Source organism: Emydura macquarii, unplaced genomic scaffold (genome assembly GCF_026122565.2).
Source record: "Emydura macquarii macquarii isolate MOO-44397 ecotype Brisbane River unplaced genomic scaffold, CSIRO-AGI_Emac_v2 contig_1045, whole genome shotgun sequence".
Classification (NCBI taxonomy): Eukaryota; Metazoa; Chordata; order Testudines; family Chelidae; genus Emydura; species Emydura macquarii.
The window spans coordinates 15,515,123-15,540,080 of record NW_027131182.1 but is presented as its reverse complement, the minus strand read 5'-3'; the positions used below and the strand labels follow the sequence as shown (position 1 = coordinate 15,540,080).

General features: G+C 41.1%; 1 protein-coding gene across 2 annotated transcripts in view; it reads left to right on the top strand.

Moving 5' to 3' along the window:
* The window catches only part of FYB1 (FYN binding protein 1), a 61,509-nt gene that overhangs the window by 6,238 nt on the left and 30,313 nt on the right, over nucleotides 1-24,958 (top strand). For both annotated transcript variants that reach the window (XM_067545561.1, XM_067545560.1), the window contains exons 2-6: nucleotides 17,745-17,934; nucleotides 19,372-19,421; nucleotides 20,534-20,553; nucleotides 21,437-21,483; nucleotides 22,837-22,957. In XM_067545561.1, coding sequence (XP_067401662.1) covers nucleotides 17,745-17,934; nucleotides 19,372-19,421; nucleotides 20,534-20,553; nucleotides 21,437-21,483; nucleotides 22,837-22,957 — 428 coding nt within the window. The remainder of the gene's footprint in view (nucleotides 1-17,744; nucleotides 17,935-19,371; nucleotides 19,422-20,533; nucleotides 20,554-21,436; nucleotides 21,484-22,836; nucleotides 22,958-24,958) is intronic.

Below are 24,958 nucleotides of genomic sequence, written 5' to 3'. Positions count from 1 at the left end.
ACACATGCATTGTACCAGAGACTAAGCTGAACCATAGTTTTGTTTTTAGTATCTAATGGAAGGGATCACATCTGTCATGCAGAGTACTACAAAGTGTTGTTTGGTTGAAAGAGTTCTCAAAGCTACAGTGCTGTAGCAGCAAGGGTCACAGAATGCCTCAATCTTGATTACTTTGTCATTTCAGATAGATAAAATGTCCTGCCATAAATTTAAAAACATTCATGATATATATATATATATATATATTATTGATTGGACCAATCTGTACCAGCAGGGATTTGAACTACGTGATCTGAACGTCTTTTCCATCTCTAGATTCTATTATTATTATTATTATTATTATTGTTTTGTTTGTTTATTATTTATGTTATTATCTATAAATCTAAAATGTGAAAGTGAAAATTAAGACTTGGACTGAAATTCTTGCCTCAGAGATGCACTAATATTTAGGCACATGACTAACCATGCAGTGCTGTTACTGTAGTCAGCAGAATTACTTTTGATTTACAGTGGTGTAATTGAGAGCAGCAAGTAATTGGTGTAATTGTGGAAAGCAAGTTGCAGGTTATGTTAGTGAGTGAAAGAGTCCAAAGGATTCTGCTACCAAATGTGTACTGGACTATTACATTTTATATCTCTAAGGACCAGGAGAATCAGATTTTGACGCTTCTAGCAACAGATGACTCATTTCAGAGCCATGTTTATAAAATAGGATGCAGTGTATATGGTGCAATGGAAAGCTGTAGTCTCTTAAGCAATAAGAATGGAAAAGGAGTAGACTTTTTCCCTCATACTAGGTCATCGTTTCATTACTTTCTGAGAAAATCGGTCCATACAAAGTTTTCAGTATTACTTGCATCAAGGAGGAGATTAGTCCATCTAGAGGTGCCTGAAATTGTCAAACTGGAAGTTTTTGATCGCCTGAGTTGGAATTTGGGTAAAGGGTCACAAACTCATAACTTCTTAGTTCTAAGCCTCCATAACCATGATTATATTGCCACATAAAAGCACAGCAATGTTAATGTAATGGATGGTTAAAATGGAAATATTAAAGTGATGAGCCTGTGCTCTTCGGATAAATTTGGTACAGAATGAAATCCTGTAAGAATTGATTAGGGGCATCTCTGATACCAGAACTACAGTGCTCACACAAATAAATCTAGATGCATTCATGATAGGGTACGCCAGAAGAAATTGCTTTACAGAACAGGTAAATTAATATGTGCAACGGACTACCAATTTTTGCAACAGAAGAAAAATTGTGAAAATATTCAAGAGAGAATTAGGCCAATAATTTTAGCAATTTTGAGCTAGATTCTCAGCTGATGTAAATTGCTGTTATCTCCATTGAGTTCAGTGGAGCTAGCTACACCAGCTGAGGATCTGGCCCCAAATTGTTGTCTGGCAGCACGGGATCAATGTAATGTCGGTTTCAAGGTTCATTAGAGACAGTGCTGACTTCTTTCACAATTGCAGCATAAGTGCGCTGGGCAACTTTCATAAGCCAGATATTTGTGTCGAGGACCAACTGAACTACTACTCTTCTCCAAATCCTTTCTGCTCTTTGTTCATCCCTGAGTAGGAACTCAATTCATAGAATCATAGACACATAGAAGATTAGAGTTGGAAGGGACCTCAAGGGGTCATCTAGTCCAACCCCCTGCTCAAAGCAGGACTAACCTCAGCTAAATCATCCCAGCCAGGGCTTTGTCAAGCCACAGCTTAAAAACTTCTAAAGATGGAGATTCCACCCCCTCCCTAGGTAACCCATTCCAGTGCTTCACCACCCTCCTAGGGAAAAACTTTTTCCTAATATCCAACCTAGACCTCCCCCACTGCAATTTGAGACCGTTGCTCCTTGTTCTGTCATCTGCCACCACTGAGAACAGCCTAGCTCCATCCTCCCTGGAACCCCCTTTCAGGTAGTTAAAGGCTGCTATCAAATCCCCCCTCATTCCTCTCTTTTGCAGACTAAACAAGCCTAGCTCCCTCAGCCTCTCCTCATAAGTCTTGTGCTCCAGCCCCCTAATCATTTTTGTTGCCCTCTGCTGGGCTCTCTCCAACTTGTCCACATCCTTTTTGTAGTGGGGGGCCCCAAACTGGACACAATACTCCAAATGCAGCCTCACCAATGCCGAATAGAGGGGAATAATCACTTCCCTCGATCTGCTGGTAATGGTCCTACTAATGCAGCCCAAAATGCCATTAGCCTCCTTGGCAACCAGGGCACACTGCTGACTCATATCCAGCTTCTTATCCACTGTAACCCCCAGGTCCATTTCTGCAGAATTGCTGCCTAGCCAGTCGGTCCCCAGTCTGTAGCAGCAGTACATGGGATTCTTCCGTCCAAAGTGCAGGACTCTGCACTTGTCCTTGTTGAACCTCATCAGATTTCTTTTGGCCCAATCTTCCCATTTGTCTAGGTCACCCTGTATCCTATCCCTACCTTCCAGGGTATCTACCACTCCCCCTAGCTTAGTGTCATCTGCAAACTCGATGAGGGTGCAATCTACCTCATCCTCCAGATCATTAATGAAGATGTTGAACAAAACCAGCCCCAGGACCGACCCCTGGGGCACTCCCCTTGTTACCGGCTGCCAGCTAGACATCAAGCCATTGATCACTACCCGTTGAGCCCGATGATCTAGCCAGCTCTCTATCCATTCTATAGTCCATTCATTCAACCCATACTTCTTTAACTTGCTGATAAGAATATTGTGGGAGACGGTATCATGGTGGTGATAGATTACATAATTTTATCAATACTATGTTTTCTCCATAAATAGAGAGCATCCGTATTCTTTTAGTCTGTTAGATTTTTTTTAAAAATTTTAGATTACGGAAGAAAGTCTCCATGAGAGAGAGGACAGGTTTCTTCTCTTAATATTATTGATGAAATCCTGGCCTCACAGAAGTAAACAGGAGTTTTGCAGTAGACTTCATAGGGGCCAGGATTTTACCCTGTGTATCCGCTCTGTCTGACGGCTGCCTTTTCAACCAAACTGATTGCTGAGATGTTTGAAGATTCATGGTGAGGCAGATATTCCACTGATGTAAGCTGGCAAAATTCCACAGAAATCAATAGAGTGACTCCAGTTTACACCAGCTGAGGATCTGTCCTGCAGTGCTTAATAAGCAAAATCATTACAGCTTTGAGATAAAAACACCCAATTAGACAAGCAGATTAGGAAGACAGACAGGAGATTGATATATTTTTAAAATGCGTAAATCTAATCAACTGTACACAAAGAATAAAGTAAACTCCGGTATTTCCCATCAGAAGATTGTGTAAGATACCATGTGCCACAATTGTAAATGTTCAAGAGGAAGCAAAAATACCACAAGGATTGCTACAATGTAAAAATGTTGCAAATCTGTATTTATACACATTGCACTCTGTCAATAACTTCTTTTGCTATGTGGTCTGCAATTTTTTTTTGGGGGGGTGGGGGGTGGGGAGGGAACATTTATTAATCTGAGAGAGAAAAAAAATGATCCATAAAAATACTGAAGGTCAGTCCGCAACTGGTGTGAATTGTTGTTACTCCATCAATTGGCAATTCATACCAGCTGAGGATCTTCCCAGGAATAGCGCCGTATTTTTGTTTTTCCTTTACTATCAAATATATGGGACATGCTTTCCCTTTCACACAAGATGGTCACTGAGAAACAAAGTGTAAGATATGGGTTATATATATGAGTCCTAAATTATTACAGTATTATTGAGATATGAGGTTACAATTTATGTGTAGGTTTTTAGGGCTCAATCCCTCAGTCCTGATTATGGAAATGTATATTAAATCAATTTGAATTTTTGCTGAGTTAGGACTTCTGGCTTAGACCCCATATAAACAGTGTAAATATAGCTGTCAATGCTGTTTAGCAGATCTGAACAAATATTATAAAATAAAAATACTGCAAGTACCTAATTGAATTTTTAAATGAATTCACTTCACCTGTGTTTGTTTCAGTTTTGTTAGTGGCCCTTTGGTGTTTGTTTTCTCTTAATGTTATAGCAAATTAAAGTGAAGCACATGTTTAAGTATTTTGCTGAGTAAGGATGTACTTAAGTGATGAAGTTTAGCATGAGTTTTGCTGAATCAGCCCATATGTACACCAAACAGGGACTGTGCTGGCTGTGAGTAGATCAGCACAGAAGGTGGGGTTGGGATTGGATTACATTTACATTAGAGACAGTGCTGAAAACACTAGTCAGAAAGGGGAAATAAGAATGAAATCATAAGAACAATATGATTTAATTCTAGAAGGTCAGTAAGGATTCAAAAAAGGGAGATAAGAGGACACTGTATTAGTGAGAAAACCACAGTAAAACTAAGGAAACTGTTCATCAGGTATGTTTACCAAATGGGATAGTTTTTCTTTCAGTTTTAAAATTGTATTTATTATTTCCTGGGATTTTTTGGCTTTTGCCCGTGGAAAATAACGCTCATCACACAGCTACACTAGTTCTGTTGAAAATCTAAATCTGTCACTGGTGTTATAAACTACTGCATTAATAGTGCCCTTATATGAACACAAATAATATTAACACAATTTTAAGAAGAATGCTGTGCATTTGTCAGATGTGCTCTGTTTTTAAACTCCAAGTACATCTTTTTCTGAAAATCTATTTTGTAACCAGTTATAGCAATACCCTGTGATGGGAAACCCAAAACCTCAACTCACAACCTATGCCCATGACGGCAACAACTGGGAAAATATTTCTTCTTCTTTCTCCAGAAATGGAAAAATACTACAGACACAAAGCTCAGCTTAAGCAAGATGTTGGTTATTAGTGCAATGATAGCAATGTGTCTTGCACTGTAATGGCCTAATTTTCAGCTGTCTTCAAACACACCTCTAATTCTATGTTCACAAATGTTGGGCCTGCATTCTTTATGCATACAAACACACACAAAATTGTGAAAATTTAGCATACAATGGCTAATATTATCTTAAATCTAACAGCGGTATACAACCCCAATATAAAGCAAGTAACCAGAAGGGAGTCAACTTATTCATTTAGAAAATTAATACATGTTTTCACTGTAACAAATAAAACTTTTTCTTATTCTTTATTAAATTAGATAAGACACAGCCATACAGCAAGCGAGAAATTATTGCTAAAGTGGAAGATCAGATACCAAAGTCAGCTGCAGAAAAGCAAGAGCAAAGAGACATTCTGGAAGAATAAATGTCTGCTGAGAGGAGGCATAAGCCTAAAAACTAAATTCCGAATCTAAAAAGCTTACATTTGGTCTGTGTTAAATTACGGCTGTGAAACATGGACATTCAAACAATCAATAATAAAGTAACTACAATCCTTTGAATTATGGTGGTATAGAAGAACTCTGAAAATATTATGGGTAGACTTTGTAACCAATTTAAAAGTATTGGAAATGATTGGAACTCAGCAAATGCTAGTCTGAGATTTTATGAAAAGAAAGATTCAATTTGCAGGGCACATTTTAAGGGGTTTAGTGGGCAATGATGCACGTTTATGGGCACTGGAAGGGAAAGTTGATGGCAAAATATGAGGAGGGAAAAGAAAATCTTGGCTGGACAATGGGTAGATGAAAAGGACTATTCTTCTGAAAAGAGATTAACAGAGGATCATATAGAACGGACAGCTTTGGTTGCAAACCTCCAGTAATGGAGATGTCACATAAAAAGAAGACAGTTAGGTACCTAAGTAAGTGATTGCAGCTCCTGTTGGGTTCAGGTTCATTTTGAATACCTTCTTGGCAACTTTTCCAATAAAGAAAATTGTCCTTTCTACTTGAACATCCTCTGCTAGATATTGGGGGGGTCTGATTCCTACGCATCTATCTGGTTGTTCACCCATTTATCTCTCTATGTGCTTTTGTGACCTGACTCTCTATACGTCTGTCTATATGTCCAAGTATTTAAGAGTACAAATGACCACATTTCCTTTCCTTTTTTTTCTCTCTGTAGGAAAACTAAATTGAAGAATTCAGTTTTGTATTTAGTTCTAAAAGTAATACAGTCCATGGTCATTTCTCTCTCTTGCACGAGTTTGTTCCATGGTATATATCCATCTCCTGTGAAAGTTCTGTATCCTACAAGTCACAAGCCTCCCCCATGATTGATCCAGTACCCCTCCAGTGGAAGGAATCCTTAACCCAAATATGATAGGTGGTCATGTGCAAGGGGGAGATGTGATCTCTCAGGTAATTGCAACCAGTCCCATGGAGGTCTTTAACTATCAGGATAGAGACTTTGAACTGGACTCAGAATTCACAGGGGAGTCAGTGCAGAGAGTGGAGCACTTGGATGATGGATTCATCGTGATCTGTATTGCTAAGTGGAAAGGTTGCTGCATTTTGTAAAAGATGGAGCTTCAGGGTTTTCAGTTTCATTCTTAGACATGAGCTGCAGTGACTAAACCTGGAAATTATGAATGCAAGCATCAGCGTGGCCTGCTCTGTGTTAAATAAGTTGAGGTGCAAGCCTCTGACACGTTGCAAATGTAAATTTGCTGTCTTGATTATTTGTGCATCCAGTATCATAGAGGAGTAAAAAAGGACCCAAAGGCTGCTGGACAAAGGCTGCTCAGCAATATGAAGGCAAACGTCCTTCATAGAGAAGGCAATTGCTTTAACAGTTATCTCTTTCTATCAGCATCATCACAGTCTTGCCTGGGTTTCGCTTAGGCCTGCTGATCTTCATGCTGGTCTGATGTTAGCTAAGCAATGAGAATCCAGGAAAGCAGGGTGACAAGATGGCTTGCATTTATGAAGCTGGGAGCGATCTGCGTACTGCTGGCACTTCAGCCTGTGTTGTCTCACCAGCGTTCTCAGTGGCTTCATATAGATGTTGAATAATGTTGGGGAGAGGATCAGCCTTGTGGGACTTGGCTGGTGTGGTCTCTTGAGGTGGAGGAACAATTGCACATAAGGACCCTCAGTGTTCAGTCTCAGAGGAAGGAACAGGCTATTTCAGGGCATTTCTGTACATCCCGGCAGCAAGAGTATTGCTGATCAGTGGTTTCAGATGTCACAGGGAGGCCCAGCAGGAGGGGTATGGATATACATCTCTTGTCTATGGCCTTGGGGAAGCCTTCTACTAGAGCAAGAAATGCTGACTTTGTGCCCCTCTCTGTCCTGAAGCCTGACTCAGGGGATCCATTACATTGACCACTGACAGGTGGTGGCAGAGACTGTTTTTGCAAACTGCTTATCTCTCAGATTCAGGAAGTAGTTTGCAAGGACTCTAGTGTCGAGCAACAGTTGCTTTAGTACTGGTTGTCCTGCTGTATATTTTAGGGTGGGTGATAGATGACCATTGTCAGTCTTTATTAATAGGGGGACCAGATACTCTCTTACCCTCCAGGAAGGTCCAAGTCAGAGCCACAGGTGGTAGCCCTGATTGCTGTCCATGTGTCCATGATTTCTTCTGAGGGTCTCCAAAGATTAAGTGTTACTATTATTATTTCTTATTTACACTGGGCCATAGGTGTGCCCAGAGTTTTCCAGGCAAATAATGCTCATTTGTTAATTTTTATTGAATGTTCAGCTCGGGGGCATAAAATACAAAACCCTCAGCAAAAAATTATCACAGAAAAAGCAGTTCCAAATAAAAATAAAAACTCAGTGCCTACATTGTTATGGCATACTCTGAAGAATATACATTTACATGGAAAAAAATAAGCAAAATTATTTGGGACCAGTTTCTGTCCTCAGTTGTGCAGACAAAGCTCCCATGGGAGTTACCTTAAAGGGGACTGATTTTCAAAATGTGCTGAGCACCCCTTTAAGGTATCACAAGTTGGGCACCTAAAAATTTTAACATGAAAAATCACTAGTCATTTTTGAAAACCCTAGCCTTAATTATTAAATAAATGTAACAGCAGCCAAAATAAAATAAAATAAGAAAAGGTTCGGTCATTTGATGGTAAAGATAATAAGAGACTAATCAGACAAGCATTCTTATTCTAAACTTCTCTTAATGATTTGGAAAAATATTATATTCTAAAATATTATTTTTGTCAGTTGAAAATTTGTGACTATTTATAGTTTTTGACCAAACCTACACACTGTAAAGTGACACTTTTGGAACAATGATGCCCCTTGTGTGCTGCTCTTGAATGGAAACTATGCAAAAAAGCACCATTTGAATGCAAAACCATGTGTCGTGTGGGATTACTTGTATGAGTGAAGCTTTGCGTAGTTCACCAATGTATATAACTTTATAATTAATTTTTAACTAAAATGCCACTTATCTTCTATAAACTGTTGTTACTATTACATGCCATATAAAAAGATCTGAATGCTTTTAAAATTGAATGATAGGTGTTTTATCCAAAGTGCTTCCGATTTGCTGATTTGGGAAACATAGGAACACCAAAGTGTCATGTTTAAACGAATTTGTGCCCATTCTAATAAATTTCCTCCCCCCGCCCCGGCACACACGCAACTTTTCCTTTACCTGCCCTTTCTGAAATGAATCAATGGTTTATTAATTATTTGTTTTAAGTTGCCAGCATTTTATTAGAACACACATACTCTATGTCTGAATAATTAAAATTAGGATTATTTTTGGTTGCAAAAATGATAGAAATAAACCCATATGGTATGAAAATTAATTGACTAATATATGTAAATACTTTAATATCAATTATTAAGGATTTCTTTCAAACTCTGAGGAGTTTTGTCTGACAGTTTGGAATTAATTAATTCTATGATACCTTTATACAAGGGGCCAGATTTCTGCTTTCAGTTGCCTCAGTGTAAATTTGAGGTAACTTCACTGACATCAATGAGTGCTGCATATCTTTAACACTTCTTAATATCAGACCACTTAGTTAGATGCCAAAGGGCTCAGTCCTGCAAACACACACTGAATAACTTTATTCATCAAAATAGTCCCACTGAAAGCTGTGGGTTTATTTGTGCTAGTGAACTTACTCAGGTGCCAAAGGTGGTCTGGTTTTGTTTTTGTTTTCCTAAATATCTCAGGCCCTAATTATGAATTTAGGCGCTGAATTTAAGCACTTAAATTTGAACACATTGCCCTTAAACACTCTGTGTCTCTGTTTCCATAGTTCAAAAACAGGAACGAGGATTAATTCATGTTTGTACAGCATTTTGAAAATTAAGGCATTAAGTAGAAGCTAAGTATTTTAATAACTGTGCATTAGATTGCATCATCAGTTTTTAAACAAAATTCCCTATTGAGATCAGTGCGAAGTTTTGCTTAAACACAGGGGGCCAGATTCTTCCGTCTGCCATGTTCCCTTTGCAACTTTTACATGGCGTAAAATCAACTTAGAGTAGGTGGAGATTTGTATTGGAGAATTCCCTGAGGTAGGGGCAATTTCTCTTGGTACAAAGCAGGCAGAGGCAGCTCCATCACCTAACTGGAGTAAGAGGAGGTGGGACAGGGAGGGGGGATGCAAGAGGGGTTGTGCAGTGGCAGGAGGGGGATGGGGAGAAAAAGTGTGTCAGAGAAGAAGGGGATGGATTGTGTTACACAGTTCTCAATGCAGGATCAAGGTCCTCACATGTAAAATTCCTGCAGAAGAAAGAATTTTTTTTTAAAGTTGTGGGCATGCAAAAACAGGTGGCCTATAACTAAAACTTTTTGCAACCTTCACTTTCGGAGGCATTACCAGTGCCTTAGCATAATAATTAGCATCTTTGTACCTACCACATTAGCATAAATGATAGCAGTGTGATACTTATCAAAAAGATTCCAGTTTTAGTAATGCTCTATGAGCATAGTTGTTTATTTTGAGCAACACTAAAACACTATTAGTGGGAAACCTAGACTAACTGGTCTGTAGCTAAAGTAACATGCAAGATAGGGAAGCTGAGCTGAGAATAGTTTTCTGCAAAACATGAATAAAGTAGGAAGTGGGTGCTCAGCTGTTACAAGCACTGTTGCAGCTTCTTTGTTTTACAGCCGGAGCTGCAAGCAAACTCTTTTTAAAACCCCCAAATCTCCCCCACCTCTCAGGTAGAAGTGGTTAAATGTGATTGCTTTTGCTTTTTCAAATGTTTCATACTAAAACTGAAAAAGCTCAAAAAAATTGCAAAAATTAATTTTAAATTTTAAAAAATCTGTGAAAGTATGCACAATTTTGAGACTGTTTGCAAACAATTTGTAATGATTATGAAAATTCACAAAATTAGAATCTGTGAGATTGAATGTACTGTCTCAGCCAAAAAAAAACAAACAAACAAACAACCCACTAGAATGTGTGTTTCTCCATTGTTGAAAGAGAAGATGCATGAATGGTTTGTGAAATTCATGACCACTACCGCTCATTTTCCAACCTGCATTTCTTTGCTAACTCATCAACCTGTTGGTGACATCCAGCCCCTGTTAGCATCTGTCTATGTTCTTCTCTGGTGCTCATTACTATTATCATAGTCTCTAGCTCTTCCCAGGTATTCCTGGCTAATACACTTGTTGTATGTACATTTGGAGAAATGAAAGAGTTTGAGAGTTTTCATAGTACAATATTTGTGTCTGCAGAAGGCTCAAAAGTCAGGTTGAAGAAACAGTGGATGGAGACCTAAAACTGTGCAGTAGAGCTTTTCCTTTCTTTTTTTAATTTTTAATTTTAAAAAGCAAAACCTTTTGACCAGAAGTATAGATGGTTGGAAAAAAAGGAAAATGTTTTTTGCAAAAATGTCATAAACATTATTCCCACCATCTCAAATTTTGAAATCAACCGATTCTATTGTGAGTAGGTCGGTGCCTCGTGGGAGGCGCTGATCTTCTTTATCTGTCATTTACACCAATACAAAAAATAGAGAGCATTCAGTATTAATCAGGAGGTTTTCCATATTTCACAGGTGCAGGCCTCAAAATTCAAGTGAATGTTTGATTGGGGTGTGCCTGGGGATCTCCACTGTGAAGGGTGCAAAGGGAAGGAACACTTACTAGAACTGTAGGGAGGCAGAAAGATGCTTGGAATTAGTAAAATTGGGATGAGATTAGTGTAACTAATGTGGAGGCTTCCGAAATCAGTGAAGTAAGGATAAAATGCAGACTTGATTTTTAGAGAGACAAGGTGGGTGAGGTAACATCTTTTATTGGACCAATTTCTATTGCTGAGAACGACAAGTGGTTGAGCTACACAGAGCTCTTCTTCAGGTTTGGGAAAGATACTAAGAGTGTCACAGCTAAACACAAGATTGAACAGATAGTTTAGCATAAGTAGTTAACACATATTACACAGGACCATTCAAGGTGAAGTGGCCCATTAACATCCCTGTAGTCATAAGACAAAAATTGCTGTAATAAGCCATAAATCCAGTGTCTTTATTAAGACCATGATTTTTAGTGTCTAGTAAAGGTATGAATTTAAGCTCTCAGGCTCATCTTTTGTAAATGTTCTGCACGTATCCTTTGAGGATGAGGACTGAGAGGGCATATATAGAGTAATCGCTTTGTGTAAAGCGTTCACCCACAGGGGATTGGGTCTTTTGTCTTATATCGTTTTCCTGTGGAATTCATTTGAAAACATAGCAATTGTCTGGTTTCACCCACATACACTGGCGCATTCAGTGCACTGGATGAGGTATACCACACGTTGTGATAAGCATGTGTAGGACCCATGCATCTTGAAAGGCGTGTTGTGGGAGGTGAGGTGTTGATCACTGTAGCAGTGGAGATGTGTCGGCAGGTTTTGCAACCGTTGTTCTAGCAGATTCTGGTGCTGTTTTGAGTTGGTGTGTCCTTGTCTGTGGGGAACTTGCGTCTGATGATGAGCTTGAAGGCTTGTCTCTCTCACCAACAGAAGTTGGTCCAATAAAAGATATTACCTCACCCACCTTGTCTTTCTAATATCCTGGGACCGACACGGCTACAACAATCCTGCATAGAACCTGATTGTGTCAGTTAGGCTGTGCCCCTTCTCCTACATCACTGTGTGGGGTGCAGGAAACTATCATTCGGTATGGCAGGCCAGCTCCAGCAGGCTGGTATTTAATGGGCAGACCCATGGTCCTGCTTTCTTCCCACTCTTCTGAGGTGCCGTGGATCATCCCCTGCAGTCACCAGCGTGCAGAGCAATAAGGTGTCACAGACATGGTGGTAAAAGACTAGTTTTTATTTACTGGTCCCAGTCACCTGATATGGATCAAGGGTTACAAAAGGTCAATGTCCACTGATTGTAGAGCTATTATTACACAGAGTCTGCAGTTCTGCTTGGCCTTTATATGCAAGCACTCCCCATGCAAACATGGAGTAATGGCCAGGCGCAATCTGTCCCATGGGAGATACAGGAGTTGTGAGCTGCATTTTGAATTGTGGTGATCGTTTACATGATGTTGGGTGATTGTGTTCTAGAGCGCTAGGAAGCAGAGGAGTTGGAGAAATGTGTACTGGTGTTCAGTTGTGTGTGAATTGCTGATGACCTTTTAAAATAGCTAGTTAAATTATATTCACCTCCCTTTCACCACCCCTCCAAAAGTCTATGTTAAAACAATATGAAGAGCCAGATTCTCTTGTCTATGACATCCATTAGTGCTACATTGGCTCTTCACTGGTAAAATGTCACTTATTCAGGTGGTGTAAGCCAGAGTGGCATTGCTAGATCTGGAAACCATGCTGTGCTCCTGGGCTCACCCAGCACCCTGCATCTTTGGTAGGATCTAAGGATCTTCACAAAAAACAGGCAAGAAAAGCAAAATCACAGTTAAAGGTCCTATACCACTTATATTTCTAGGGAGTGGTCAAACAACCCTCACTGAGTGTACGTGTTAAAGGAATCTTGATTATGGAATATTATATTGTTTTCTGTCAGGCATCTAACATTCTATAAGAGAGAGAAAAGAAAAAATAATGGAAAGTGACTGCTCTTCAGATGGTGATGACTAATAGCCTGAATTCCTTAAAAACAAACTTGTTTGTGAATTAGAAAGATGCATAATAATCTGTCAAATATTTACAATCTATGTTTGAGGTGTCCTGTAACTAAAAGTGTTGAAGCTGATGAATTTTATGCAAATTTTGTGAAAAATAGCCACAATGTTTATGAAAAACAGTCTAGCAGGCTATGACTTTTTACGACCACCTTCAGCCATGATTTATACCTGAAAAGCAGAGGTTCACAGTGTGACAATTTTCTTTACTTTCATTTTACTAATCACTTTTTATTTCCCCCTAATTCAGAAAAACAAAAGTCTCACTGAAGTCAATGTAACGTAAGCACAGGCTTAAAATTAAGCACATGCTTAAGTGCTCACCTGTATCAGGTCCAGATTTCATTTTTCATGGTCTAATTCTGAAAGCATACTTATAATGAATAGTACCTTGTTACATAAGAAGTCCCATTGAAGCCAAATTAACTACTTGCAAAGGAAAGTGCCTTTTCCCTCAGTGTAAAGGTGACAGAATTAGGTCCCAGTGATTCTATTCTACTCTAGTCTAGTCTAGTCTAGTCTATTATGTATAAGAATTAGATGAGTTCATGGAGGACTTGGCTATTATTATGACTTGACTATTATTGTCCCTAAATCTTCAAGTAGCAGAAGCTAGGACTGGACGACTGGGGATGGATCACTTGAAATTGCCCTGTTCTGTTCATTCCATCTGAAGCATCTGGCATGGGCGACTGTCAAAAGATAGGATACTGGGCAAGACGGACCATGGTCTGACCTGATATGGTAGATCTTTTGTTTTTATGTATATAGGTTCCCATACTTCACTTGTCACCATAATATCTGAGTGCCTTCCAGTAGTGCATTAAGCAATGTGACTACACAGCTGTCACATATTGTTTGTTCTCTCATCCTCTCCCCACAGGAGATCTGTGTGCTGTAGAGGGGTCTTGTTCTGGTAGATCTTTTGTTTTGTGTTAATATACATATTTCTTTGTACTTATGTTAGAGAAGGCAAGGTCAAAGAAATGCACCTTCACTCAGAGCAGAAGGTGGTGAGTTCCTGAGGGAGTCGTTTTACAGTCTCGGACCAGCTCCGGAGATCGTTCTCACTCCACACAGTTGAGCTCTACCCTTGCAATAGAAAGTTCCATTGTACCAGGGCTTTAGCTTGTCTTTTAGATATGCTGGGCCCAAGTCTTGGGGTTCCTTGAATATAAGGGCCATACCTAGAACTTGTTTCAAAATTCTCTGGGAAAGCTGTGTAGAGAGCAGAGGACAGGTGTGATGTGCTGTTACTGAGAGGATGTGCTGCAGAGTTCTGTACCAGCTGGAATCTCCTAAATGCTGAAGGTTTCATGCCAGGTATATCACCAGATATATCCGCCACCACCATGAGCACCAGAAAGTCCCCAGCATGCAGAAGGAGGAATGTGGCATGTCTCCCATCTCCCCTGCAGGTATAGAGCCCGCCCCTCGGGCAGCTGCGGGGTGGCGCATCTGGTAGGAGCCGTGGACCCCTCCTGCCCTGTGTGGGGGCATGTGAGGCCTGGGGAGGGGGGTGGACATGTAAGCATTGGTCCCCAGGCACTGGAGATCCATGGTACACCACTGTCAAACTCTTCAAAATATTATCCTCTGCCCTCCAACATCACCTCTCTCTTGTTTAGATTCAGCTTCAGCGAGTTGTTCTTCATCCATGAGCTTATCTTATCCAAGCACTGGGCCATCTTGGTGGTAGTGGTGTGGTCATCTGTGGTGAAGGACAGAGCTATGTGTCTCTTGCATAGTTCCGGCACATGTTATATAACCAGTTAACCTAGTGGCTGCACATTGAAAAGAACTGGAGAGAGAATTGATCCTTGTGTGACTCCACAACTGAGGGGTCTAGTAGTGAAGGTGCAGTTTCACATCAATACTCATTGGCTATTTCCCTTAATGAAGTACTCAAACCATTTTAGTGTATGACCCTGGATCCTCGCTACCTCTTTCAGGTGATACAGTGGTATCTAATGGTCAACAGTGTTAAATGCTGCCGAGAAGTCCAGGAGGATGAGCGTGGGTGTCTGCCCCCTATCCATTGATAGAAGGAGATCATCCATCAATGCCACTAAAGTTTTTTGTTCCATGTCCTGACCTGAATCCAGAGTGTACTAGGTCTAGAATGTTAACTTCAATTAGATGAGCTTGTAGTTGGCCTTTGGCCAACTTCTCTTTGAGTTTGTTCAGGAATAGGAGGTTTAACACTGGGCGGTAGCTGGCTAGAACTGGTGAGTCCTGGGTGGGTTTCTTCAGTGTTGGTCAGACTTTTGCATGTTTGTAGAAGGAAGGGAAAGTTCTTTCCCTGAATGAGGGGTTGGCTCGATCAGGAACGGCACCAGTTGCTCATGACTCTCTTTCACAAGCCAGGAAGGGCATAGATGGTATTCACAAGTCTTGGGTTGGGAGTCCTTTAGTGGTGTCCAGAACTGCTTGGTGAGTGAGCATACTGATCTCTGGAAATACAGGTGGACTGTTGGTTGGTGAGTGCAGGGAGAGTGGATCCATGCTGTTTGAGGAGGCTTCCCAATGTGTGTGATCTTTTCTGCAATGTAGAATGATAATGCTTTGCAGCACTTGTTGCTTAGCACTGAAGCAGATTGTAGGCCCTCAGGATTGCTGGAGCACTTCATGCCCTGAACAGCTCCTTGGGTTGGGATTTGGCAGCTTCAGTGGAGACTGAAAAGAAGGTTCTCTTGACCTGTAATACAGATTTAACACAGGCTTTGAGGAATTTGTTATGTTTCATCCTGTCTGATTCAGCCTTCATTCTTGGCCATTAATGCTCAACTTTCCATTCTTCTATCTTGACCCAGTGTAGGATGTCTGAAAGCCAAAGAGATCTGTAATGGAAAGGAAGGAGTCATTTGAAAAGAGTGTGCCAATGGTCGAGGCTAGTGGACAATGATAATGATTCACCAGGGCTTGGAATGCTGTTGATTTACATGTGCAACCATATCTCCCATCAATTAGTCCCATTAATTTCAATACTAGAATGGAAGCATTTTGCACCTACATTGGTTTCAGTTTGCGCAAATGTAGATGACTACACAATGTGCAACACAGGAGATAATGAAGCCTAGAGAGAAAAAAGAAAAAGGAATGTTGTTATTAATATGATTATTATTTAATATTTGTTAAGTGCCAACAGTGTGCTTGTACAAATCCCAAAGAGCCAGATTTACAGATCTTACTCTCAATGCTGAGCATGTAGGTCCAATAGAAGTTAGCAAAAAAGTGGAGAAAAAATGTGATCATGTAATTAAAGACTGCACAAGAGGGCAGAATTAAGGTTGCAAGGGTAAAATAATGAAAAAGCTGATACTGGATTTAATTAATAAAAAATTAAAGGATAGGACTATAATTAATGCCAGTTAATGTAATTTTATGGAAAATAGGACTTGTCAGACAAAATGGATTTCATTCACTGATGACATTACAAGTTTTGTTGACAAAGGTAACTGCATAAGTAATTTCTTAGACTGTTGTAAGGAATTTGATTTAATACTGCATGATATTCTGTTAAAAAAGATAGCACTACACAATATCAATACAGCATAATCCGTACCTTCACTGGGAGAAAATATTGGGTACTGAAAAGCTCTCTAATGTAGCAGAGAAAAGCATAACAAGAACCCCTGGTTGGAAGCTAGAGCCAGACAAATTCAAATGAGAAATTAAAGTTTTTTTTAACAGTGAGGGTAATTAACCATTGGAACAAACTACCAAGGGAAGAGGTGCATTCTCCATCTCTTAATGTCTTCAGCTCAAGACTGTGTGCATGTGCGAACTGGGATTATTCAGAGGTTTATAACTGGGACAAATTTAGGCAGATTATCACAGGGACCGCAAAGAACACATCCCTAACACCAGAGGAGCCTTTCCTCTTCCTCCCCCGCCCTGCCCCAACTCTTCCAAATTTGAAGTCCCTGCACCAATGCAGAGCTTCTCAGTGAAACAATTGTAAGATTTTTTTTATCACAAGCAAAACAATGTGTTTTCCCTAATTTCTTTCTCAGAAACAGAGGAACCATTGCTGCTAAAACCCTCCAAAAAATTCAGTCTGGGGCAGATGCCTAGCATGGGAAATTTCAGCCCAAATGGTTAAAGCTTGGCAAAGTTATAAGTAACTGAAAACAGTCTTAAAATGGAAAAAAAAAATTGGCAACGTTTACTTTGGGTTTCGCTACCAACATCACCTATGATAACTGTATCATATCAGCTGATGCGCTGATACCACTGCCTATCATGTTGACTAGTTGCATCTAATTGTTTCTTTGTACTACTCCCTCTGTCCATTGTCTCTTATCTTACACTTAGCCCTGGTCTACACTTACCTGGAGATTCGGTGGCAGTCAACAGGAGTTACGCAAATTACGCAGAGTAGCTTGTGTAACACATGTCGACTGCTGTGCTTCCCTTCTGCATGGTGTCTTCACTGCACTGCGCCGATGGGAATGCTATGCTACTTGAGGGGGTGGTTTTACTCAGTCGACTTCCTGATTGATTGAGCGGGTCTACGCTGACCAAAGTCGCCATCGCCAGTATAGACATGCCCTTAGATTGTAAATTCTTTGAAGCAGGGACCATCTTTTTGTTCTGGGTTTGTATAGTGCCTACCACAGTGGGTTCCATAGCTGGGACTCCTAGATGCTTTGATAATACAAATAATATGTGTCTCTATATGTATTATAAGGCACCTTGCACATCTGTGATATTTAAATAACATATTAATTTCCGGGTATGTATCCTATTAATATTTTATATAGAGAGTTTACCTAAACAATGTTTTGTCTTCCATTCATCTTGAATTATTAACTAGATAAATTGTCTTTGTTTCGTTGGTTTTAGGCTCTAACAAAGAAGTCGTTAAACAGGTGGTATCCCACTCAGTGCTCTCCCCACCTCTACCTCCACCTTCCCATTCTGCTACACAGACACCGCCTCCACCTCCTCCTCCTTCAGCTTCTCACCCATCAACACAAGCACCACCCGTTCCAAGCCTACCTCCCAGAAACATGAAATCCATCTCTGATCCCTTGTAAGTGAACATGAAATCTTTTTTGTTTGCAGTTTGCTATTACTTACTAGTTCATGTGTATTATGGGAGATCAACAGGCTCAGGCAGTGGCTGTTTAAGGCCAGCTCCCAGATGCCTAGAGATCCGTGCCCCCACGCCACACTGAGTCTGATATTAAAGTGACTGAATGTCTTTATGGACTATAATGGAACTTGGATTGGGCCCTAGCTGATCAGACCCTCAGCTCAGCTGATTGCTGACAGCCCCTGCAAATATGCTATCAAATCCCTACCTCCCCCTCTTCAGGTAATGATGGAAAAAAACTCCTTCCATATCCTGTATCACAGAGGTATGGGGCAGGTGTTCTGTCCTCTCCCCATCTTACGTGTACGGAGTAAGTAGCCTCTGCTGCCTCCAGCCAGCAGCAGCAGCAGCTGAGAACCTTACTCCAGCACTCTGGGCCCACGACAGAGTTGGGAAGAGACAGAGAAGTCAGTGACCACCAGTCCATACTAAGCCTTGCAGGGCTAAAGGGCTGGGGGATAGTCAGGAGGCTGCACACATGAGAGAGGAACTTGGCTCATAGTTTTACATTTTGGAGCATCTATTACCCATTATGATGCTATTTTCATGCTCTTCTCAAATTTGGCTCGTGAAATGGGATCCTGCTGGCAGCCAAAAGGGTTAAAGGCATGTGTTTCTAAAGTGAAAAGGCAAATGGAAGCAGGTTCAGTATTCAAAATGAGCAATTTTGCGGTAAACAACTTATTGCAGACAAAGAGAATCTATCAGACATCTGAGGTTTCTGTCTTACCAAACAGCACACTGTAAGGATGATGTGAAAACACACAGTCTAAAGATGCTGCTGTTCTTGAACTTGAGAAACACTTAAAGATAGGTAATTCTCACGAACACGTTACTGAGTGTGACCTGCATTAAGTGCTCCATCTAGTGACCAGAGAACAGCTAGACCACAGCAGATCCCACTGCCTCTATAAAAGCATTCCTGTACATTCTCCTTTCTGACTGCTTAAGATTCAAGCTTCTCCTCTTTGCCTGCAACTAAGGATCTGTACAACATGCAAAAATATGTTGCTCTGCTTATGCATCTGCAGAGATTGTTAGTGTTCCAAAAACCCCAAACTGTTCTGTCTGTCGGTCGGTCAGTCTACCAAATTACAGTTTTTGTACCACGCTTGTATATGAGTGCCTTTGGCTCATTTATTTTCTGTTTTTATATTCAGAGACAAGATGCCACCATGTAAAAATCCCGCGTACTCCATTATGGGAATCTCACCTGTCCTTAAACACAGATCTAAGCTGTATATTGTTTAGGGCTGAACAAACTATCCAGTCAGTGTTCCAAATACTTGACACACACAGCAGAACAAAGCTAAATGAAGTTGTAATTATAGGAACTATCTTCTCCATTTTCACATTTTCCTTTCATATTCACAGAAATCCAGACAATGAACAAAGTTACGATGATGTTGAATTTGGTTCAGAGGGTAAGAAGAGTACATTTTAATTCATAGCCGCCATTTGAGAATTAAGCATGTTGTATTTATAATATAAGTGACTGGCATCATTATTTATGGTATTGCACTGCAAGTCGTATTTTGGAGTTGTGTAAGTTCTGTAACAGGCAGTGACCACTCCCTAATCAACATGGCAAGCACTTTCTGTTAGAAAGCCTTGTTTTAGCACCCGTTTAACTTTTGCTTGGAAGATTTGATGAGCCGAATGAATACTCTTTTTTCAGAGTTAGTTATTGTGTTCTCATGAAACATGCATTGCTTTTATACTTGATAAAAGTAATTTGCTTGTTATGTATTATTGTCACTTTGCCATCCGCCCTGAGCAAGGGCCAGCGCATAGTTGTGTTGTACAGGAGTAGCCCAACAAGCAGATTGTGACTCTCCCTCCTGGTCTCCCTAGGAAGAAAGTAAACTGTGGCAGGCCTATATCAGCCATAGTGTACATCTCTCAGCACAGCTGCACAGCATGTAGTGGGGTGGAGATGAAGCTCTGCTTTGTCCCCGTTCCCTGCCATTCTCCTGCACAGTTTGGGGAAATCAGCAACTCTGCATAGCCTTCTCTTCCTGTGCTGCAGGCCATAGTACAGCTAGCATGCACAGGAGAATACAGGTCCCATGCCTCCACGCTCCCTTCCAGGGCTGTGGAAAGCTGGTGGTGCACTAGCCCTATGGGACCAGTGTAAAATTTTATGTCCTTAACTATTCATTTCCTTGCTTGTAAGTGGTTGGATTTTGTAAACTGATATGATAGCCAAGGACACTGTTGTCTCTGAGGAAGCTTTACAATGAACATTCTGGTTTGTAGAGTACATGATATAATGCACACTATGGCAGATGAAGTGAAAGTGCTTACATCAGATACTGCTAGAAGTTTACACAATGCCAGCACTGGGAAGCTCTGTTCATCCCAATTAGTTTGCATACTTATCCTCATTAAAACAGATAAGATTAATTATAAATCTATATTTGGCACTAGTTAAGGTACACCTGGGTATGTGTCCACATCCACATAGTTAACACCAGCATGAGGCACTTTCTCTACAAAAGAAAGTAATAGTCTGTTTGTATTTTTGGTCATTCAGGTCATGGAAATACAGATGGGGTAAGTATTATCCTTTATAATACACTGAAAACGTATTCTTTCCAATACATCACTGCATTAGAAAAGCCAATTGGTTGCAGAATAGACCCAGTATATTGCCAGTAAATTGCAGAACTGGAGAAGGCAACAATGAAAGTGGCTGAACCCAGAACAAAAGTGGAACAAATTATAAAGCTGGCCAGAAACCAAAACGTTCACAAAATCTTCCATTTCCACTTTCCACTGACATTTCAGTTTCACTGAAATTTTCCAGAGATATAGGCCTATTTCATCAAGATACTCCATTGCGTGCCTAATTTTAAAGACGTGTGTATCCCTATTGATTTCAGTGGGACTACTCATGTGCTTAAAATTAGGAATTTGATTAAGTACTTTGCTGAATCAGGGCCTCAGTGGCTTGTCCAGGGTTATATAATAAGTCTCTGGCAGCGCCAGGAACAGAACCCTAATCTGAGCCCTATTCTAATACTTTAAATATCTTTGCCCCGCTCAGTGCACCATCTCCCATAATGAGTTTTTAAACCTGTGGTTCCTTTCGGGACAATGCCATCTTTCGCACGCAGTGTAACCAAAGTTTCAGCACAGAGATTCACTTTAGAATAAACTATCAATATGTGCGTGTGTGATGGAAAGGGGGCTGGATTTGATTTTTTTATATATATATAGATAAAAATTAAGATCAGAACAGAAGAAATATGTATTTGAACCATTTAATAATTTGGGCTTGGAAAGATTAAATGAATGTTCAATTAATTATTTTTGTGCCTTAATGTATATTGGTTTGTATCTAGCTATAAAATTGAACCAGGTGCTTCATTTTCTCTATGCAACTCCAGTGTATTTGGGCCATTTGAGACAGAATCATGATTAATTTTTCTTATAGGGTCAAGACAGTGATGGAGAGATGTATGAAGACATCAATGACATCAGGTATCAAATCTAATTTATACAGCTGTAATCCATTGCGTCTTTGTTACTGAATGAGAAAACAGATTGCTATACTTCATCTGGCCCAGAACCTTGACTGTGCTGCGGTTCCTTTTGGGCACCACCTTGCCCATCTTCCCAAGAGAAAGCATAACAGATAGTTTACAGGTTCATTCCCACCTAAAACCTAACGTAGCATGGGGTGGAGATCCTTCCAGAAATGAAGTCTTGTGATTATTTTGATTTGGGTAGCAAAAGAATGTGCTCTTCAGTGCTTTGGAACACGTCTAAGCTGCTGCACAAAGTTACTGCCTGAAGTGAGAATGAACTGCGGCCCTTCAATACCAGTTGAATTATTTTGTTAATGTTGTTGTTCTCAAAGTGAATTTTTATAGAGCTTGTGAAACTGTTGGATTGACATCCTCAGAGGTCTGAAACCCTCTGTGTGTCCAAGGAGCAGGGACGGGACAGACAGGGGAAGTGCAAGCTTCCCTCCCACTGAATTGCCAGGGTGCCCCTCATCTGAAGGGAGCAGCGGCCTACTTCACATCCCCCTACGGCACACATGTGGGAAGCAGTCTGTTACAGAGACCCAACACGAGGGACACCCAGAAATAATTCATGCAGGAAAGCATTCTGGGATGCTTTCTTTTTGGGGTAAATAACTTCCTAGAACTCTACTTACATGATTCTTTATTTCGAATGCTCACCTTCTGGAGCGGCTCAGCACACAGGAATAGGGCCATGCCTCTCACTCAGACATGTCCTCTCAAGATATGTCTACACTGCAATTAAAAACCCATGGCTAGACTGTGCCAGTTGACTCAGGCACATGGGGCTCAGGCTAAGGGGCTCTTTAATGTCAGTGTAGACGTTCGGACTCAGGCTGGAGCCTGGGCTCTAGGACAATGCAAGGTGGGAAGGTCCCAGAGCTCAGGATGCCGCCTGAGCCTGAACGTCTGTACTGCAATTAAACAGCCCCTTAGTCCAAGCCCCAGGAGCACAAATCAGCTGGCATGGACCTGCTGCAGGTGTCTAATTACAATGTAGACATACCCTCTGGGGCTACTGTACTTTGGGCCTCCAGCATAGCCAGCTAAATTATGATTGTATCCTTTGCAGATGCCTTTCAGGGGAAGGGTAGCCAAATACCCTCTCCCATATGTAGCCCATCCATGCAGGACCAATCACTATAGGCTCCAGAAAGTGTTTCCATAATCTTATTAGGGGAAGTCTCCTCCTAGCTGCTTTTGCTGCTCTTGGAAGAGAAAGCTCTAAACAGCTCCTACTCACTTCTGCCCACTCGCTTCCACATTCATCCCCATAACTGTGAAGTAATACGTTTTCATTGTTCAGAGCCACGTCAAGAGAACAAGAAAGGAAGAGGGAGAAGGAAGAAAAGAAAAGATTGGACCAAGAGAAGAAAGAACAAAGGGAAAAAGAAAAGAAAGAGCAAGAAATCAGAAAGAGGTTCAAAGTAAGGTCTCTTTCTAGCAGACTACATACTGACATGCATCAGTCATTATTTAGCCTTGTGCAGTTATGGTGCAAGGACACAGTCTGACTGCAAAGCTGCATGGCAATGCCATCTCGTTCAGCATTTTGGGTGAACTCACAAAGCGTGAGTAAGGGATAGATCCTGGAAGGGGCTCTGTAAAGAACTTAAACACATGCTTGAATTTAAGCGCGGGAAATTCCCCATTGAAGTCACAAGTATTTCAGTGCTTGCAGGGCCTGATTCTCATTTCCATAAAGTCTCCTATATGTGCACTGGTAGTGTGAAAGGGCCTTAACATATATATAATTGTACTTTGCAGTTTACAGTCTCTTTACCTGCCAGGAAAGAACAGAGGGGCCTTCATGAAAATGAGAATTGGGTCCTCAGTGTTCACAGGCTTAAAGTTACACACATGCTTTGCTTAGCTGGGGCCAGAGCCCCTTACAGGATTGAGCCCATAAAATATCTTTGCATGGAGGAGCAACACCTGGGACAGGGATAGGAAATCTAGGCAGACACAGAGGTTGAGAATGAGGCCCCCGTGCAGCTGAGCCACAGCCACTGCTAAAGCCCCTGGACTGTTGTAAGGAGCCAAGTTCATTGTGCCCGCGAGATGGTGTGTCAGCGCGACGGCACCTCCCTGTGGACAGACGTGGCACAGCCCCTGGGCTCAAGTAGCCTAGTGGGGTGTCAGTTCACTCTTAGTGCTCCAGGGTCTGAAGACCTTCCTCCACTCTCCAGTCCTTCAGGGATTGGTAGGAGAATTCAGGACTGCCCATTTCACCGAGTTCCAGCTCAGGGCCCTCCTATTCAGTAAGCAGGGTCTGAGGTGTTCCAATCCTGCCAGTGCCCTGAGCTCCTTCCTGCCTCCCTCTTGGGAGACTATGCAGTCTCTCTAATCTTCTGGTCAGATTGCCCCCATCCTTGGGCGCTGTTTCTGGGCAGCTTTGTGGTAGCCTGCATATGAAAGTTCCTTCCTCCCTCCTGCTGACTCCCTTTAGGTAGCTGCTCCGCCCTTCTGCTTCCCAGCCCTTTTATCCTCCCCACTGTTGGGAGGCTTCCTATAGTAGTGGCTGGTAGAGTCTGTTTTAACACCTTAGTCACTGAGGCAGCATAGGGTATATATTCCCCATGACATGCCCCAAATCACCTTATGCCTAGTTTGTAACTAGTGGACCCATGCAGTCTGCAAACCCACTGGTCATTCTCCACTATCCTTGTTGCCTGCCCACAACCCCCTGCCATGTTCCTGCAGAGAAACCAAAGAAACCACAGTGGTTCTTCTATATCTAGGGCATTCCACCACTGTGGAAATGTTAAAAAGATTTGGCACTTTGGATAGTAAATAGTGGACACAATAACAATATATCTGAGTGCGTATTTTTCAGGGATCTGGCCCCAAATCCCTTTCTCACACCAAATCATTAACATGCTGAGTGTTTTGAGGCTACAGACCATCCTATCCTGGAGGCTAAAATATATTATTAGCCACAAACATGCAAAGAAAGACGTTTGTGTGTTCATCTAAACAGGTGTCTTCTCTTTTGTTGCCCCTAATGTGTGGAACGCCCTTCCTGAGCTGCTGTACGTGGGTGCTGCCCAATCCACAGTCAAATCTCTCCTTAAGCCATTTCTTTCATGATGCCTGAATTCAAGAAACTGGCTGATTATGGCCACCTTGTGAATACTTGGGATCATCTGTATAGCATACCTTTAAAAAAGATCGTTATGTGCTGGTCAACACTTACTCACATGCACAGTCCTACTGAAGTACATGGAACTGCTCCTGTGAGTAAATAAATGCTCACCTATGTGAATAAGGGTTACATAATCTAGCCCTATGTTATTAATACATTGTATTATCAAAATGTGGCCAATTACTACCTCAGCTGCTTTAATTATACACTGTACCCCTCCCCTGCACCCTTTGTCAGTTTGTCTTTAAAGTGTAAGCTTTGGAAAAAAGTTTGGAGCAGGGAC